Genomic DNA, 18,322 nt, shown 5'->3' on the forward strand with positions numbered 1-18,322 from the left:
GAGTGGCTTACACTTCAGTTACAGACAACTAAGCCCAAGAAAGAATTAAGAAGCTGTGACAATGGTTGTAAGCAATCTGTGCAGACGAGTCTTATCTGTTGCAGCTCTATTAATGACAGGAATGACAATACTAATATAAGAGTTTGTGTATTACACACAGAAATTGCAATCATGTGACATATCACATGGACAAACCCACAAAGGTGCATATTCAAATGTCTAGTCTAGATGCAGATTCTAGTCAAAAGATGACAAGAGTGCGTCTGGGAACATCCAGTGCGTAGGTTCGAACCCTCATCAAGACCCTTGTGTATTTGTTTAGTTTGTGCATTCTCCTTTCTTTACTAAAAAAGTGGTTTGGTTCATTCTATTACTTAAGCAGAACAATACTTCAGGAGCATATGATACAGCAATGGGTGGTCAGGTAAATTGTTAATATTTCGCCTACATTTATTAAAGAACTTAAATGCTATTACTGTACATGAAAAAAAAAACAGAAGTAGATTTCAAATTAAACAATGGACTAAGATTGGTACTGAAACATAAGGCCCGACTCAACCACTGATAACAGCAATAACTGCACCTCAGAACTATTAACACAAGGAAGTATATAGGGAATTCACTTTCAAGGATATGTCAATCATAATGATATGCACATAAGTAAATGAAGCATTATATCCAAATTGTAGCAACAATTAGTTGCAACACATGGAGCACACTACAAGCTTACTGTACCTGTAAGAGACTTCACTGACACAACAAACAATATCTAGGGACATGTAAATTATGCTGGAGACCCAAGATTCACTAATCAGAACAGCAATAAGAATTGTACACACACTAATATTCTTACTTACAGTTAGTGATGGTGCCTCATTCATCTAAGCTAGCATGCCATTCAGAGATATGTTTGGGTATGATTCTTTACACCTGATATCTCCATTTACCTAGCAGTAAATAGATACTGTACCAAGGAGTTAGTTGGCTACAAAAAAGTATCATGAGGAGCATCTTAGAGAAGGCCAGTTGTTAGCTTGGGACATCTTAATAAGCCTAATAGGCTTTATGTCTCTGACAATGGAAAACTCAAATGGGGGCAGATGTACACAACTTATTTTTCAACTCACACCTCAAGTCTAGTTAGCCAAGTACAGCAAAAGCATGTTTTTCAATGTTTTAAAAAAAACACAATATATGATATTGTAGTCATTGTAGAAGAGAAAAAATAAAAATATATAAACATCGGGATGAACTTAATGTGACAAAATTATTGGGATCAGACAATGTCACTACTACTACTGCTGCTGCTGAAAGATGCATCAGAAGTACTTCGTCACCCACTAGCTAATATGTTCAATAAATACAGTAACTTGAGATTTACTATCTCCCAGAATTAAAGATAATAGGCAAATTTAGTCCCAATATTAAAATAAAAGAATAAATTACAGACCAGTGTCACTGATAAGTAAAATGCTGGAGAAAGTAATCAGGATGAGAATGGTGGAGCAGCTGGAGAGGACCAACTTTGCAATGAAAAGGCAGCATGGATTTAGAAAAGAAAAACCATCCCTGACAAATTTGATTGAGTTCTATGACAGGGTTACTATAATAAGACAGAAAAAAAGAAAGATGGGGTAGACTGTGTTTTCCAATACAGTACAGTATAGTGAAAAAGTGTTTAACACAGTTCCTCATGAAAGGTTGGTGTACAAGATGGAGAAGCACACTGGGATAACTGGGGTGAACGAGTACCTGAAAGGCTGAAAGCAAAGAGTCACAGTCAGAGAGGAGGTTTCAACTTGGAAGAATGTAACAAGTGGCGGTCTCACAAGGCTTGGTCCTTGGACTACAACTGTTCCTAATTTGTGTGAACAATCTACCCAAGGAAGTGAGCTCATACATGTTAATGTTTGCAAATGATGCAAAGTTGATGAGGGATTCAGTGCAATCCAACAAGTGGATTGCACTGAAAGAAATTGTAAAAGCCACTACCATTCACAACTTTAAAGCTAGATTTGACAAGGAATTCGAACATTTGGATAGTTAAATTATAATGCAGCAGGTACAACCAGGCTAGCAAAGAATTATAGGTAAATACTGATCGGTAAGTAGGAAGCAGTAATACTCCTCACAGTATCCTTACACTTGCATGCTTCATAGAAGCAATCACTCTCAACAAATGCCCAAGCAGGGCTGACTGGGAATCAGTTTGAAACCTCTCAATGCCTCAGGTTGAAGCCCCTTAACACCCAGGAAAAGAGTAAGGCTAGCTGGCAAAATGTACATGTATGTACTGTCTTGGGAAGTACAGAGCATTTACCCACTGCACTGTAACCGTAGGATTTTAAGTGTGGAAACAAGGCACATAACTGAATTTGGTCTGGAGTCTGAACTACCATTATAGGGATAAGTCAGGAAGAAATGTGATCAGGCTTAAGACAATGAATTCAAGATTGTTGTGGGTGCTTCCCTGTACAGTACTGTATTAGCAAGCAAGTGGGCAATGGGGCAGGTTACAAAAGCACAATTTTCTGACCCTTTTGATATTAAGTAAAGTATGGAGAGGCTTTGAATGTTCATGAATGAATTTTCCATGTTCACTCAGGGACGGAGGTGAAGGCAATAAATTGCCTTCACGTCCTTCCCTCATCACAATCGACTTGAGGTCCAGGATGGACCGAAATGTCGTCATCTCTTCACTTTCTATTGTGTGGTTTAGCCAGCATATTTCAGCCACGTTATTGTGACTCCTCGTCTGCACAGCTGAGATGTTTGCAGCAGCAGATGACTACCACAAATTGTATGCACAAGTCAGACCACTGTATTCCATATCAGAAGCATTTGATAAGAGAGTACTACAACTAACCTGGTAAGCACAGTACTGTACATGAACTCATATGTCCATGTGATAAGAATAGCTGCGACATGTATAATGAGTCTATTTGCAGAAAATTAAAAAAATTGAAGCTGCAATTAAGTGAAGAAAAAAACAAAATGAACCCTAATGTTTAGCAAAAATTTCTAACTTGGTCCCAAAACAATGCAATAATCATATATCTGTTGCATTTTCTTTAAATAACTGCATTCCAAATAGTTTTTATACAAATTTATCTTATAATTATCAATTGTTTATAACTACCATCCAGTAGAGAGTACTGCACATACATGATGTTCCGCCTTGTAAATAAACCGTTTCAACACCCTCTCACGGCTTCAAAGAAACTGCCTACCATGCATACCTTAGAAGGCACTGATCTCACACAAGGTATTGTCTAAGTAAAGGACATAACTGTCACATATATAATGATTCTGCTGGTGTAAAATAAAATTAAAATTATGAATATAAATGAAATGAAACATTTAAATGTCCCCACAATTTATTCATTAATCAATGAATGTGCATGCATTTTTTACTTCAAATATACAAACTTAAGTTTATTTAATATGTCTCAATAAAAGTGTCCCTCTCCCTTTGTGTTTTGTATTCAACACAATATTGAACTGTAAGAAGCTATGCATTTAAAAATTAATTTACACTGAGTGCTCTATCTGAATTATTTCCCTTATAACCCTAGCTTCAAAAGTGGAAAGCATCCCAGCGAAAATGTAGCATCAGCAGGGCATTTAGTTGTAAAGATGTGAGGCTCGGCTTCCTTCTCTCTCCACACCTCCTTAGCAGCTACTACAGCAGCCTCAGTTTGCCCACCTACTCTTTGACTAGTATATGACTGTCTGGAAGTTGCTTTACTCTCAAGAAGAGAAGTATGTACAGCACCACCTTGCTTCTCAGTAATATCTAAAACCTCTATAACATGACTGTCATCTAGGTCATCATGGCTAAAACTATACATTTTTCCATCTACAATGCAGACATTTACTGGTGGAGTTACAAAACGTCCAAAGTTTGTGATAGTTCTTCCTTCTTCTGGTGAAAATTTGTAAACTAGGGTAGAGCAGTTATCTGAAAAAATAAAAAGACAATTTAATTGAACAATATTTTCATCATATTCCTAATGAGCAATAATCCAAAAGGCAGAGAGCTTTTGTCAAGCAGTGTCCAGCAGTGCTCTTGCTATATAGTAAATGGACTATTGATCATTACTGACAACCACAAGTGGTAAGCACTCACACCAAAACAGAGACCACCAGCCCAGTCTCATTGCTTCCTATTTGGCCCCAAGGCAAGGAAACAATCTTGCCTTGAGGCTAAGGTACAATGCTGGAATGAAAGTGACCGAGTGTACAGTAAATACTGCTAAAAACTTTCACATGCACTAGAATATTGATTTCTGAGCTCCACTTTGTTGCTGCCTAAGCTATGTATTGGCTACCACAACAAAAATAAGGGCGAGAGTCATCTGAGCTGCAGAGTGATTAACAGAAGCTACAGGAAAAGAAGCAGCTGAATAAACTGCAGCCACCACCTTGGCACCCAAGGGCGGGTGGTAGCTGCACCACCCACTGGTTGAGTAAGAAAAATTTAATTTGTTAACAAATTATAAAAATGTAGAATACTGTACTTTGTAGCCCAGAAAATTTGAAAGTTTAAAATTGATGTGAATTATGCCAAAAAATTACAAAATATATATCTATACAACAATTATTTAATAAATATTCTTTTAATACCAAATATGGTACCTTACTTACCTACTAAATAAACACAATTTTTCCATGTTAGCGCTGCTCGATAGCCTTGTTTACTTGGAGACCTCACTGGAATGGCCGACCATTTTTTTTTGGATGGATAGTATGTCAGTAGCTGCATTTCTTGTGTAAACACCATGAGCCTTCCTTGAAATGCACAAGCTGCACCATGACCAACACAATGAGGCATGTCTGGACAGGTCATCCATTCTCCTGTAGAAAACAGACATTTTCCATCATCATTACCTGCTGCATTATTTCCACTGCATGAGGAGGCAACAGTCTGAGGTAAAATAATAAAGCACTGGAAGGAAAGATGGTCAAAGATATTTAAAAAATCGTTAATTCATTAATTATATCTTTCACACTAACCAGCCTAAGGAAAAGCAGAACACCTTCCCTTAAGACAAAATATTAATGAGGGTTACCCCACATAAAAGGTCATCCAGTGAAATATATTGTAATTACCTAAGTGTAGTTACAAGATGAGAGATATGTTCATGGTGCCCCATCTTCCCAGTACTCTTTGTCGTATAACGCTTTGAAACTACAGTATTCCTAAGAGGATACTAGCTAGTGAGAATAGAAAGGGTAAACAAGGAAGAGTGGGAGGAGTAGCCCTAGTAGTAGGCATCCATCAGTCTCAAGAGACTATGGAGTTGTGATATGGTTGTCAGTCTGGAGTGGCCTCTCCAGGGCGCAAAGTCAGGGTAGGTTGATACAGAGGAGAGGCTGTTACTCAAGCAGCAGGTCCCCCCTTTCCACGGTGCCGAAAGTCACCAATGGAAAGGCAAACGCCAATACGATTGGTTCCAGTGCTGTCGCAGGAACTGTGAGCTCTGGAGCTGACCTCGAAGTTAGTGAAAGAAGGCACAGGGACTCCAAACCTTGAGACCGCCGTGGTGTGGGGCCGGAGAAGAACCTATTGTATCAGTAGGGCTGCTGATACAATAAAAGAACTATTGTATCAGTAGTCTTACTGATACAATAACACTGAAGCTTTGAGGAGAGAAAGACCATGAAGAGAGTGGTAGGTTTTTTACAATCCTCCATTAACCCTTGGGCTACATACATTCACACAAAATGCCCTGGAGTGCAGGTAGAAAAAAAATCCAAAACTTTTTTCCTTCTTATGTTAACACTTTGGCAGTCTAGCCTCATTGTGTGTTCCAAATCATAATCGTTCCCTCTTCCCTGGGACAACTCTCAGACCGCCGAACAATGCAAATTTTTTTATAATTATTTTACATTTTCCAAGTCATTTGTTGGATTAGAACTATAAATTTGGTGTCAAAATATTTGCAAATTAATTTTCTAGTGAACAGATACATAAACAAAATTGTATTTATTATCGATTTTTCTCCTCTCTGCGCAATCCCGAACTTAAACATAGTAGGCTTGGTGGGTCCAGCTCAGCGATGCTTAAGAGTAGAATGCATTGAAGGAATAGGTTGTTGAAGCTAATTCCAGTCACAGCTAAGAAAAAATATGATGAAAGCGTTAATGGTGAGAAAGATAATAAGCACATCAGGTATAAATGGCTAGGAGGTGGGAGAGCTAGAGCTCCTCTATCCTATGTCACAGATAGGTAAGCATTGGACTCTGCTTACCTATCAGTGACCAAGGGGCTGTAAGGTAATTATCAGGAGAAAGTGATAAGCCTATATAGCACTTGGAGGGAATAACTCACAAAAATGTATTCTGTTTACCTATCAATGCTTACCCTTCAGTGATTACATGGGCATGAGATCTAGCTCTTCATGCCCTGCCTCTTAGCCGTTTATACCTGACACACTAATTATATGTCTCAACATTAATGTTTTCATCATTTTTTCTTAAAGTTAATACTTTAAGTCATTAGTATACTGTACTTACATGTACAGTAATAAGAAGCAAAATTTTATCGAACCTACTCAGAATTTATCATAAATTAAACAAATACTGTAGGTAAAACTTTGCAATATTTTTGTTAGTGCTGTATTAAATATTTTGCTACATTACAAGAATTTCTTTTGTACTCACCTGAGTTGGTGTCATAAGCATCTACAGAGCTCTGTATAACACGGTGGCGACCTAATCCTCCGAGGAGGTAGATGATCGAGTCTACAACACAGACCATATAATGTCTTCGAGGCTGGGGCAACCTAGGACAAAACACAATATATCATGGCTGGGAATACTCAAATATTATACATGAAATACACTATACAGTAAAGGCTCACAAATTCAAACTTAAGTAGCCTGGATCTCTGGATAATTCAGCCAAAACTGAGTGTTTTGTTTGACAGAGAACTTACTGTTCTGCTGTTGGGATTCTGAACAACATACAGTGGTCTTTATTTATAATAAAAATCACATTACAAAATACAGTACATTAATACTGTAACATATAATATTAGAAACTTACTACTGACTGCTAAACCAGCATGTATAAACTGTATAGTGTAATTCTCTGCTAAAATAGGGGAATTTTCTTTCACCTGGCAGCTCACACATCATGCCCAGAGTGAACCTGGCTCAACACAACCCTGTAAACTTGCTCACCCACGTGTTCTCCTCTCACACAAAACTACATAGTGCCGCTCAATTACTGAAATAACTTCTTTAATTTTTTTTTAACAGAAACACGAAATTAAATAAATATGAAATGCCTAATTATAAGTACTGCAGTGCCATTCAGTTGTTTTCTGTCCATTTTGTTTCTCTTTCCTATATTTGTAACATTTGTGGGGTATTCAGATAAAATATTATGAGTTAGAGGCCTGAGGACCATGTTGTGGTGATGGTACTGTCATCTGGTAGTGACTGAGGGTATTAGGTTGCTAGTCAGATAATGGGTTGCTAGGTTGAGACCTCATTCATGAGTCCCATTTTACACATGAACTATTACATGGCTTCAAGTTATCATGGAATGCACCTCTGTCAGTTGCTTCGGGCTGAATTGAACTTGACACCAGTGATCCCACCTAAGTACCTTCAGTGATCCCACCTAAGTGTCTTCAGTAGCTCGGCTGAGACCTTTTGAAATGCTGTGCTAAGTGCTAAGAATGTCACTTGCTTAACTGTCAAGATACTTATTCAGAGAACACACACTTGATTTTACCTTATAGAGCAACCTACTGGCATTGCTTATAAAGGTGTATTTCAAGTTTACTCAACAATCTGACACACACACACTTTATACTGTTCAACATTCTGGCATTATTCTGGAGAAACAAAGTTACCCATCTTAATGCTTCTTACAGTAGGGGTCCAAGTGTTGTATACAAAAAATACTATTGAGATTACAATCCTGCATAAAACACTTAATACAGGCAATAAAATCTCACAATCAAAGCATACAGGTTAGAGAAAATTCCACAACTTATACTCATTAGTTCAAGCTAGTATAGTAGGGTTAAAATAAGCATACTTACGAGTATTCAACAATCCACTTCTTTGAAATAGTGCTATACCTCAGCAAAGATTTATTCCAGTTCCCATGGCCTAGCTGATATTCACCTCCAATAATGTATATAAATGGTCCTGCAAAGATATTGCATTTAATATCAATGGAAATAAATGAATATAGAAGCAGCTTAGTGTATGCAGTTTACCACTAATGTGTCAATAAGAAAGCCCTGAAGTTGAAATTTGGATTTATGTATTCAATAATTTTTGTTTTTTTTATATTCACACAGCATGAATGTACATTTCATTTTAAGCTCCATTCAATTTCACATTTCAAGTAAAATTGCACATACAATATTTAAAATAAAGTCCTTATATTCCAACACAGCTATATCAGAAAACTTAATTGAAAATACAATAATGTAATCAAACCTTAAAATATGCTATGACATGAATAATTATTTCTTTCCTTGTGCAGTTGTCAGAAATTTCAAAAGTATCAAACTACCAAAACAAAACTGAAAATTACCACAGAAGCAACCCCAACAACTCCCTTCACCACCAGGTGGGAGCTTAGGTCACTCCTGGAGCCATAAACCTGCAAAACGCTAAAAGTCTCACAAAGCCAGGAGGAGGCATCACCCATTACGTTCCAAATCATATGGAAGCAGGAGAGGCCATCTTCAAGAGTGTTTGACACTCCCAAATGCGATCTGCACCAAGGACTAAACTATGAAAAGCCTGAAGCAAAGTTATTCCCAGATTCCACTCCCACAGGGGAAGGGGAAGCACTGAACCTTTCTAGTTGAGACAATGGACCACTAGGAGCAGTCCTAATGACAGAATGAAACCCTACAGGAGACCCATGTGATTAAGTGCCATCCAGATGGCCTTGACTCATGCTGTAGGAAGCACAAAGATAGGAAACTGTTTATCCAAAATAGTGCCAGCCTACTGAACAGCATAAAGTGAGAACTGGAGACGAAATACAAACCAAGGTCTGATGCATCTGTGAACACCTCTAGCAATGAAAGTTGAGGGTCTCGGCTAACTCAAATATCCAGCTAACGCAGGTAACCATGCAGACAATACCTATAATAATAATGAAAAAAAAAGGCAATCGTTACGAACTCAGTGATGTTTGTCAACTCTAGTAGAGTTGATAGCCATTTGAAAAGATCCCCAGTGTGACAGAGTGACTGTTGCCCTGGTCTGGCTTATGTTTAGTCATGTCCTTGTGAAAGGAGGACATTGCTTATGGGAGAAACTGAGTGAACTACTCAGAAAGAAACTTTTAACTATACAGTACTTGAAGCATTATTTTTGTAAACAAAAATAATTTATATATATATATGCAACCCAAGATTACTATACAAAATTATATTTTCAATTTTAATTTCTTTTCACCAAGAACTAAAGTACTTACCTACAGAGCAGACTTGATATCCAGAGCACTGGACTGGCCCATCACAAAGTTTGGTTAAAGCTATTTCTTCTGCCATTTTCTTAGTGACTGGATTAAATGAATATACAACTGGTAACATCTCTAAGTTTCTAATTCGGGAAGACCAAAGATGGGCTTCATCTTCGTCATCACTATTTTTAGCTTTTATCTTCCTATGTGATGACTGTGATCGCTTAAACCCCACAACACATGGAACTTGGCTCAACTTCCTTCTGGCTCGCTTCAATATTCTCTTAACAATGACTTGTACATTTTGTTGCTCACTGTCCGTTTCAATCTGTACATTATTTATGTCAGAGTCACATTTCTTTAATCTTCCAAGTTCATCTAAGCAATCATCCATTTCTTGTTCCATAAGTTTGCCATCTGCACTTTGATCAGAAATTTGATTTAACTGGCTCATTTTAAACTTTTTGATAGTTTCTAACACTTGCACAGCTTCATTGTTGTCACTTACAATATTGTAGAAAAGCATATTAGATATGTCATCTATTGTCAAGGAGTGGAAGTCCACACACTGGAACAGCTGAAGGAGATGGCCACTTCTCTCAGCCTCATTCACCTGTTGATTTGTAACCAATTTTATTTACTTATTTATTATTTATTTACTACATGTATTCATTTATGATGCTTATCAAATTGCTGTACAGTTTAGTACAAATTTAACTTGTTAAAAACAACCAGCATTGAATGTAATGAAACACCATTTTCTGGGTGAGCCCAGATTCTTCGGAGCTATCGGACTGATATACGTTATATTACTCTGTGGCATCAGTCAACTGGAGTTCTGCCTACCAGGAACCACCCCCTTCAGGCAAGGAAAACAAAAATAAAAGAAAAACCCCGCAAAAGCACAATGCCACCAGAAGGAACAGGAACATGGGGGCAGCTGGCCCAAGGGCAGGGTAAATGCCAAGCAGCAAGAATCCCTACAGAAGTGGAGTCCCGAATGCTCTAAGGAAGGTAAACCTAGAACCCAAGGGTAGTACTTACAAGGCATTTAGGGAAGGCAGTCCTAAGTGCATGCATCCCTAGTACACTGAAGTTACTCCTGGCCACCACACCACAAAGAGCAGGAAACACCACAGAGGAACAAATTCTGCCAAGAAATCGAGGCCAGAGTTGATGACCACCCCAGAGTGCATCAGCCTATGAACTGGGGTGGAGTAGCTGGCACAGGGGTCCGGGGCACCCCCCCCTCCCCCTCTCGGAGAGGGGAGGGGAGGGCTGCATGGACAAGCGGAGCAGTAAATAACGTTTGTTTGTTTCCTTATATTTATTTAGCAGTTCTGTCTCTGTTCAGGTTTCAGTTGCAATTTCTTACTAGGTGGGGGTTTGGTTTGTTATGACTACCTTTCTGGGTGCCTAACCCCGGTTGATGGCAGACATGGAATGTTCCCAAACACATGGGGCGGGGGGGTTACTATAGGCCATTGCTCCCTGTCTCTCTCTGAGGATGGGGGGGGGGGGCAGGTTCTAGGTTGTAGTCTCCGGTAGGCAGAACTCCAATTGACTGATGCCACAGACTAATACATCGTATATCAGTCCGATAACTCAAGGCAGCCGGAGGGGCTCCCCACAGAAAAAGCCTTAGGCAGATGAAAATAATATCACAAAATACAAATACTGTAATTCAAGTAATAAAAAGAATATTACTTTAATATAATAAGTGATTTAAGAATGCAATGAGAGATATATAACACCTGAAAAAAGAAGAGAAGATCTTTGTCCAATTTATAAAAAAAATGATGAACAAAATACAGTAAAGTACTGTGTATGTTTTGTAAAATGGTGATGCCATTTAAGAGTACAGTTTTTTTTAAAGTTGCTGCAATTTTAAAAGATAATGTAGCCATACTACATAATAGTAGATTATGAAACGCCCTTTGAAGCAATGAGTCTTGCAATAGCAGAAATATGCTGCACAAGTTTTTTCACATTTGCATCATTTAGTTTTCAATGAAATTAAATACAATATCTTGAATTTTAACTCATTGGTCACATCTTGTATATACTGTACAGTACATTTAATAAATAAAACAGACTGAATTTAACATTTATTCTCAAATAATATTAATTATATACAGTACTGTATTAGAGATCAACATTCATTGTAATTTATCAACATAATTCTCACCTGAATCCAGCTAAGAAGTGCCTCCCAAACTGTCCATTCTCCACCTGGTCCATGGTACAGGCTTGGGTTGCTTACATACTCTATCAACTCTGAAAATATACACCAATATTTACTTTCATATTTCAATATAACAGGCAAGGGAAGGGAATTATCAGGAGAAAGTGTCAAACCATTATGATTATACAGTAGAGCACATGGAAGAGGTCAGGATAAGGATTTGGAATGGGACAGGAGAGAGGAATGGCACCCAACCACTTGGACAGTCGGGGACTGAACGCCTACCTGCATGAAGCGAGGCTGTTACTCTACTGTCTAGCCCAAGTACCTGAAAAATATGGTGGGCATAACATTTCCAGTGCACGGTACATTTCTAAGCTATACCATTAAGTGGCTCTCAGAAAAGATTTTACTAGGCCCCTGGACAGCATCACAGTCATGGCATTTAGATGTTCTACACTAGTGGGAAGGCAGCACTGCCCAAAAACTAGGCAAGGATCAAAAGTAAGCTGTCCCAAAGCCAACTCTGAAGGAAATAGAAGCTGCTGTGGTGTCCAAGACTAGACCCTATCATGCAAGATGCCGAAATAGGAGTGAGAAGAGACTGGCTCGTTCACAAGAATGGCGAAAAAGGTTCTACTCTTATTACAACATTTCTGGCCAGTAGACAAAGCTAATTACCAGGGAGGCCTATATTAATTGGTTGTCAAAGCTGGTTAACACATTGACCTTGAGCTGAAGCTCTCGAATAACCACTTCAGAATTTGCAAGTCTGGAGAAGGTTCTCAGAATCAAGTTCAACCTGAAGGTTAGAGTTCAAAAGTGGAAGGTGTGATTGACCTCAAATACTGATTTGCAATGTTTATTTATGGAACAAATTACCATGTAATATAAATAGGAGCTGTCTTGAATCGGGCTAAAAAAAGCCTTCTACAGCTTCCTTTATTATTATGTCCTTATGATGAATCTCTGAACATAGAATGAATCTGGTACATAGAACTAACAATGAATGGCTTGGAACTCTCTAGCAAACCACTCATGATGTTTGGCCCTTATTCTGAACATAGGATGTGAAGATAAAACTTCAACAGGATGTGGTTCATCTTCAGCTCAGCAGAGTATCATTATAACGTATGTTCTCTCAACCATTGTAACGCTTAGTACTGTCCCCCCCCCCATCTCCAACAGAACTAATGCTCCAGGAAAAACGAACAGTAGACAAAGGGGTGGGCAGAGGCTACAGCTTTGGGCCAGTGTGAGCAGGTGGAAGAGTGAAGTGTGGCAGACTGGCTGCAACCTCAAGTTGAGCCAAGGCTTCGTAGAACCAGAATTAAACTCAGGGAGCTACTAAGGGGTCTCTCGAAGAAATTAATGTTTCATATTTTGATGAGTAAGTATATGTATTATTTGTGTTCAAATGTACAGAAATATGTTCTGTATTGTGTCATTGTTACACAAAAAAAAATCAGAAAATTTGGTGATAAATATGCAAAAATTGGTCATTATTAGGAAAACTGAATTACTGTATTTGTGAATGCAAACCAGATCTGGAAGAATATGATGCATAATTTTGGAGGTGCCACTGTATAATGTATTTTAATACTGCAATATTAGTAACACAATATTTAACTGCTATATTACTGTGCAATATTGATGTAATCAATTACATACTGTAAATACACACTTGTCAATTTGCCCTTTTTGTTATATATTCTGGAACTAGAAATATAAAGCATTTAATGTACAGAAACTTCCCTTTTCTGGCCAATTTTTCAAAAGCTACTTGAAGTTAATGAGGTGGTCAGCCCATAGTATTTCCTGTGAGGTCTTTGCTAATTACTTTAATAATTCAAATGATGTAACCTTAAGGATATGTGAGAGTTTACCATACTTGTGCCACTAAACTACATTAAGTTAACAAATTTAATGGAATACATACCACAGAGAGAGAGTTGGAAAAACTGGGGCTTGTTTCTGATTTCCGAGAAATTCCAAACTGAAATTGTTAGAGCTGCTGTTGCTATTTGAGTAAGGCCCAATGAAGATGTAACATAATATACTTCTAGGCAGGTGTCACATGAGAGAGAAGCTAAGATTTCTTGCTCACATGCACTCTGCACGCTGATAAACTGAGGGGAAACAAAATTTGTGATTACATAATTACAATATCAACATTAAATCTACTATTCCCATTATTCTTACAAAGCAATGTAGTCTTCATAGTCTCATTTTATGCACATCAAAAAAATAATATAAGACTTCATACAAGAATAAGTTATTGGCATTTTTGTTAAGCTCTAGGATTCAATCTGACTCGTGAACAATATGTACTCACCTGGTTGTGTTTGCGGGGGTTGAGCTCTGGCTCTTTGGTTCCGCCTCTCAACTGTCAATCAACTGGTGTACAGATTCCTGAGCCTACCTTGAGGTTACCTTGAGGTGCTTCCGGGGCTTAGCGTCCCCGCGGCCCAGTCGTCGAGCCTATTGGGCTCTTTCATATCTACATTTGAAACTGTGTATGGAGTCTGCCTCCACCACAACACTACTTAATGCATTCCATTTGTTAACTACCCTGACACTGAAAAAATTCTTTCTAACATCTCTGTGGCTCATCTGGGTACTAAGTTTCCACCTGTGTCCCCTTGTTCGTGTTCCACATGTGCTAAAGAGTTTGTCTTTGTCCACCCTGTCAATTCCCCTGAGAATTTTGTAGGTGGTTATCATGTCTCCCCTTACTCTTCTGTTTTTCAGGGTTGTGAGGTTCAGCTCCCTTAGCCTTTCATCATAACTCATTCCTCTCAGTTCCGAGACCAGTCTGGTGGCATACCTCTGAATCTTCTCTAACTTCGTCTTGTGTTTATCTAGGTATGGACTCCAGGCTGAAGCTGCATACTCCAGGATTGGTGAATTAACATCACTTCTACCATCTTACTCAACTAAGGCTTAGAGAATGTTAATGAATATTATCAGACCAAAAGTTTAGCCATTTCAGGAAAGGGAGCAAATATTTCTTTTTTTAGATATGTAAACAGATGCAGTCAGACAACCAGACAAGCATTAAGACACTGTTAGATGGGACATCACAAGCATATCTCTCATTATGTAACTACACTTAGGTAATTAGACAAGCAGCCAGAAGGCAGGACCCAAAGATGATCCAGTTAATTGGGAAGCAGTTGGTGCATACTGTAATTCAATTTGCCAGTTTAAAACCAGTAAATTGAATTGAAGTAAGAAATTCTTTTGTCGATGGTTAATTAGTAAATGGTCACAGGTAAATGGGATCACACTGTACAGTACAGTACTAATTCTTTTACTTGTGCCCTATGAAACTAAATTATTCCTACTTGGGATACTAATCATTCTACTTGTGTCACAAAAAAGTATTAGGTATTCCTAGTTTGGATACTAATTAGGTTATTTGTACTGTACTACACAAAACAACACACTAAAGGAAAAACTAAATTTCTCAGTAACTATTTATTTAAACAAAGAAAGAGCTTAAAGCCTTGAACACACAATGCATGAGGTGCAGCTTACTTGAAGCATAGCTGCAGTCTGAAGCAGCATAAGAATGTTATCAGATGGAATAATGTAGCTTCCACATTCTACATACTGGAGCAGCAGCAGCAAACAGTCAGCATCTATACCCTAGAAGTATGGTATATGTTTATGTATTTTAAACACTTTCTACTTGATGTATTAAGTGCATTATATATATACATTATTCACTCAAAATTGTTATAAACATTTTAGTACATATTTTCATAACACTCTGCAAGTATAACTTCACTGAATGAAGAAAAATAACCCTCAGAAAATAATAAATGGTACATCGACATCATTAAAGTTAAAATAGACATTGTAACATTACAGTATATGTCAAGTAAGTAAAATACAGTATACTTTTAGTTCTACATAGAGATGTGTTCTTTGAGCCCTCATGTAAAAATCAAGCCATCTATTACAGTACTTGGTTAATCCTATCACTGTTAAGGGTGAAAGAAGTAACCTTAAGAAAGAAAGACCAAATATGACAATACAATACTTGGGCAGATTGTTAAAAAATAAAACAGCGTTGCATGTAATGAAATGCCTCTTCCTGGAGGAGTGTCTCCAGAAAGCCACTCTTCCAGAAACACTTCACACAAAAAATGGGATTCACTCAAATTAGCTCGAAACTCATTAGTACAGATCGCCACTACCAGCCAGATCCAGCACATATCTGACTGCACTGACCAGCCAGTTCTGGAGCCGATGAACAACCCACAAGTGAACCGATGAACCTGGAGGGAAGGGAGGAATTCAGGAACCACTGGGGATCTACCAGAAAAAAGGCATTCCATTTCATGACTATAATGAAATGCTGGGTTTCTGAGGAAGCTCTGCAGTGGTTGGATGAGGCTAATTAACCACAAAGGACAAAAATGGGACTAATGAGAGAGGAGGAGGAGAATGGCAGGCGAGGATGAGAGTAGAGGATGCAGGCACTAGGACAAGGAAGAGAAACCAGGCCAGGAGACACAGCCCAAAGCAACATGTGACTGATGGGACTAGGAGCATTGACTAAATACCCGGCTGCCAGAACCCAGTTAGAATGTAAAAAAATATTAGCTCAAGACCATGGTGAAACCCACATACTGTATTTGTTAACATAATGAACTTGAAGATAAACCACAGGCTGGCTAGATTTAATGACACTGATGACAAACTGGGAAATGCAAACCTCGGAATAGGGGACCAAGGAAACATTAATTAATTAATGTCAACAAGACATTAATTGAGACCCACAGATAGTGGTGAAGAGCCTCCACATGACAATAAATTATGCACCCACGGCTGAACCAACCAAGCATCACTCACCGAAGAAACCCTCCAGAATCCTGCCGACTCATTCCTCACCAGAAAAGAAGAAGGAGGTTGCAAATGAACAAACCACCCACCAGAGCCAAAAGACCAGAACCTACCCCCACCTTCGAAGAAGGGCTTGACGCTCCCAACCTTCAGCCAGAGGTAAGAACTAACAAAAACACAGCCTTAATTAAGATATCACAATAAAACATAATTATTGCTGATGTTTACTGTAATTAATGTACCTGAAGTTCTATGGTGTTCTTTTCATGTTCAGTAAAGTTGCTGGAAAACATAGCCCTGAAGTAGTCACTCGATTCTATAAGCTTGGACTTGTGACTAACAAACTGACGTCCTTCAGCAACCAAGGTGATGATACCTTCATTCACATGGCTGTTTTGGAGTATCTCATCAGCCATTACCTAAAGCAAAAATACAGGTATCATTTTACATCACATTCATTATATATTATGTCTTAAAAATTTCATATTAAATATTGCTGTACCATGTTACTTTCTTTAAAGCAAAATAAAAATGTAAAAGTGAGAGCTGAATTCAATGTCTGACTGGCATCTCAGTTGTTCCCCTGAACCATAATATTCTTCCTTAAGATTAATGCCTCTGTTCACCCTGCAGTGAACAGTGTCGAAGGTTAGGCTAGGTAGATTTTAAAGTCTACCTAGCCTAACCATATACTGCTTATAGTTTTAACAATAAGAACACAAATTTAGTGCACTGTGTATGATTTAACTTTACCCCGTCCCCTACTGTACATACCTTGGGCTACTGGCGCACACTCGCCTCCAAGATATCTGCAGGTTGAGTTAGGATTATCTTTTTCCAATGCTTGCAAGTTATTTTATTTATTTTTTTATCCTGTCAGGGACGTCTCCTGGAGACACGGCGAAGGTAGACGTTTGTGTTACCTCTCAATACTTCGTTATGGTACGTGTAGTTTGCATGAAGGTTTTTTTTCCTGACGGCTGCCTCTCACTAAACCATTTTCTCCGTGGCGAGGGATGTTGTTGTGGTAGCGATAGACCCTCGCTTGTGGCACGGAGTAGCCATTTCATTTTCTTTAAATAACGATACTTGGGGAGGCTTAAATATATTAAAGTTAGTGTGTGGGTTTTTCCCGTTGTTAGACAAAGACTTATAGATGTAACCCCCAGGCTAACTAACTTCTTAGGAGGCCACCTACCCCTATATGCTGCCAGATAAATAGAGGTATAAGGTGAAAGGAATCGTGTCCAACCATCTTTGCTACCGTGAAAATTAATCGAACTTCGAACCCTTGGCTGTGAACCGAGGGCGTAGAATACTGGCGGATTTAACCGCTGTTTATGAGGCCGGGGTGTAAAATGAATTAGTAAGAGCATGTTTGAGTTCGGGGCACGATTTCGAATAAAATGAAGAGTTTGCGAAGTTATAATTTGAAACGTTTGAGACTGACCTGCCCGAAACGCTGCGCGTACTAGTGTCTTTACAAGATTGTAAATTACCATGCTATGTATTCTCACAAACCCAATGTAACTTCTTGTATATAAATAAATAAATAAATGCCTGAATGTGTCGAAGACGTGAGATGCTATTCGTGTTAGTGATATTATATACACCTCGATATGTTATTTACTCTTAAACCCATTGTACCTTCTTCTGTATACTAATAAATAAATAAAAGTAGTTAGCTAGCCAGCCCAACCTTTAAACATTAACCATTTTAACAGAAACATTTTAAACATAAATTAATATTTATGATTAATATTTATGATTGGGAAACAAATTTCCCAAATCACAACTCATGTTCTAAAATTTCACCAAACAGTGGTTTGCTCACT

At 38.3% G+C, this 18,322-nt stretch overlaps 1 protein-coding gene across 2 annotated transcripts; it reads right to left on the reverse strand.

The window, feature by feature from the left end:
* Positions 1-436: 436 nt before the first annotated feature.
* Positions 437-17,793, reverse strand: LOC123757833 (kelch-like protein 38). 2 transcript variants are annotated; one of them, XM_069338636.1, is made up of 10 exons: positions 17,686-17,793; positions 16,730-16,906; positions 15,174-15,284; positions 13,573-13,762; positions 11,637-11,725; positions 9,461-10,061; positions 8,061-8,169; positions 6,667-6,788; positions 4,648-4,857; positions 437-3,961 (listed from the first exon to the last, which is right to left on the reverse strand). In XM_069338636.1, the coding sequence occupies exons 1-10, from the start codon at positions 17,740-17,742 to the stop codon at positions 3,564-3,566; spliced, it is 2,064 nt and encodes a 687-aa protein (XP_069194737.1). In that variant the 5' UTR covers positions 17,743-17,793; the 3' UTR covers positions 437-3,563. The 2 variants fall into 2 exon arrangements, with proteins under 2 accessions (XP_069194737.1, XP_045597657.1); XM_045741701.2 differs by lacking the exon at positions 17,686-17,793 and adding an exon at positions 17,262-17,666.
* Between the last annotated feature and the right edge of the window lie 529 nt (positions 17,794-18,322).

This window comes from Procambarus clarkii, chromosome 40, assembly GCF_040958095.1.
Source record: "Procambarus clarkii isolate CNS0578487 chromosome 40, FALCON_Pclarkii_2.0, whole genome shotgun sequence".
Classification (NCBI taxonomy): domain Eukaryota; kingdom Metazoa; phylum Arthropoda; class Malacostraca; order Decapoda; family Cambaridae; genus Procambarus; species Procambarus clarkii.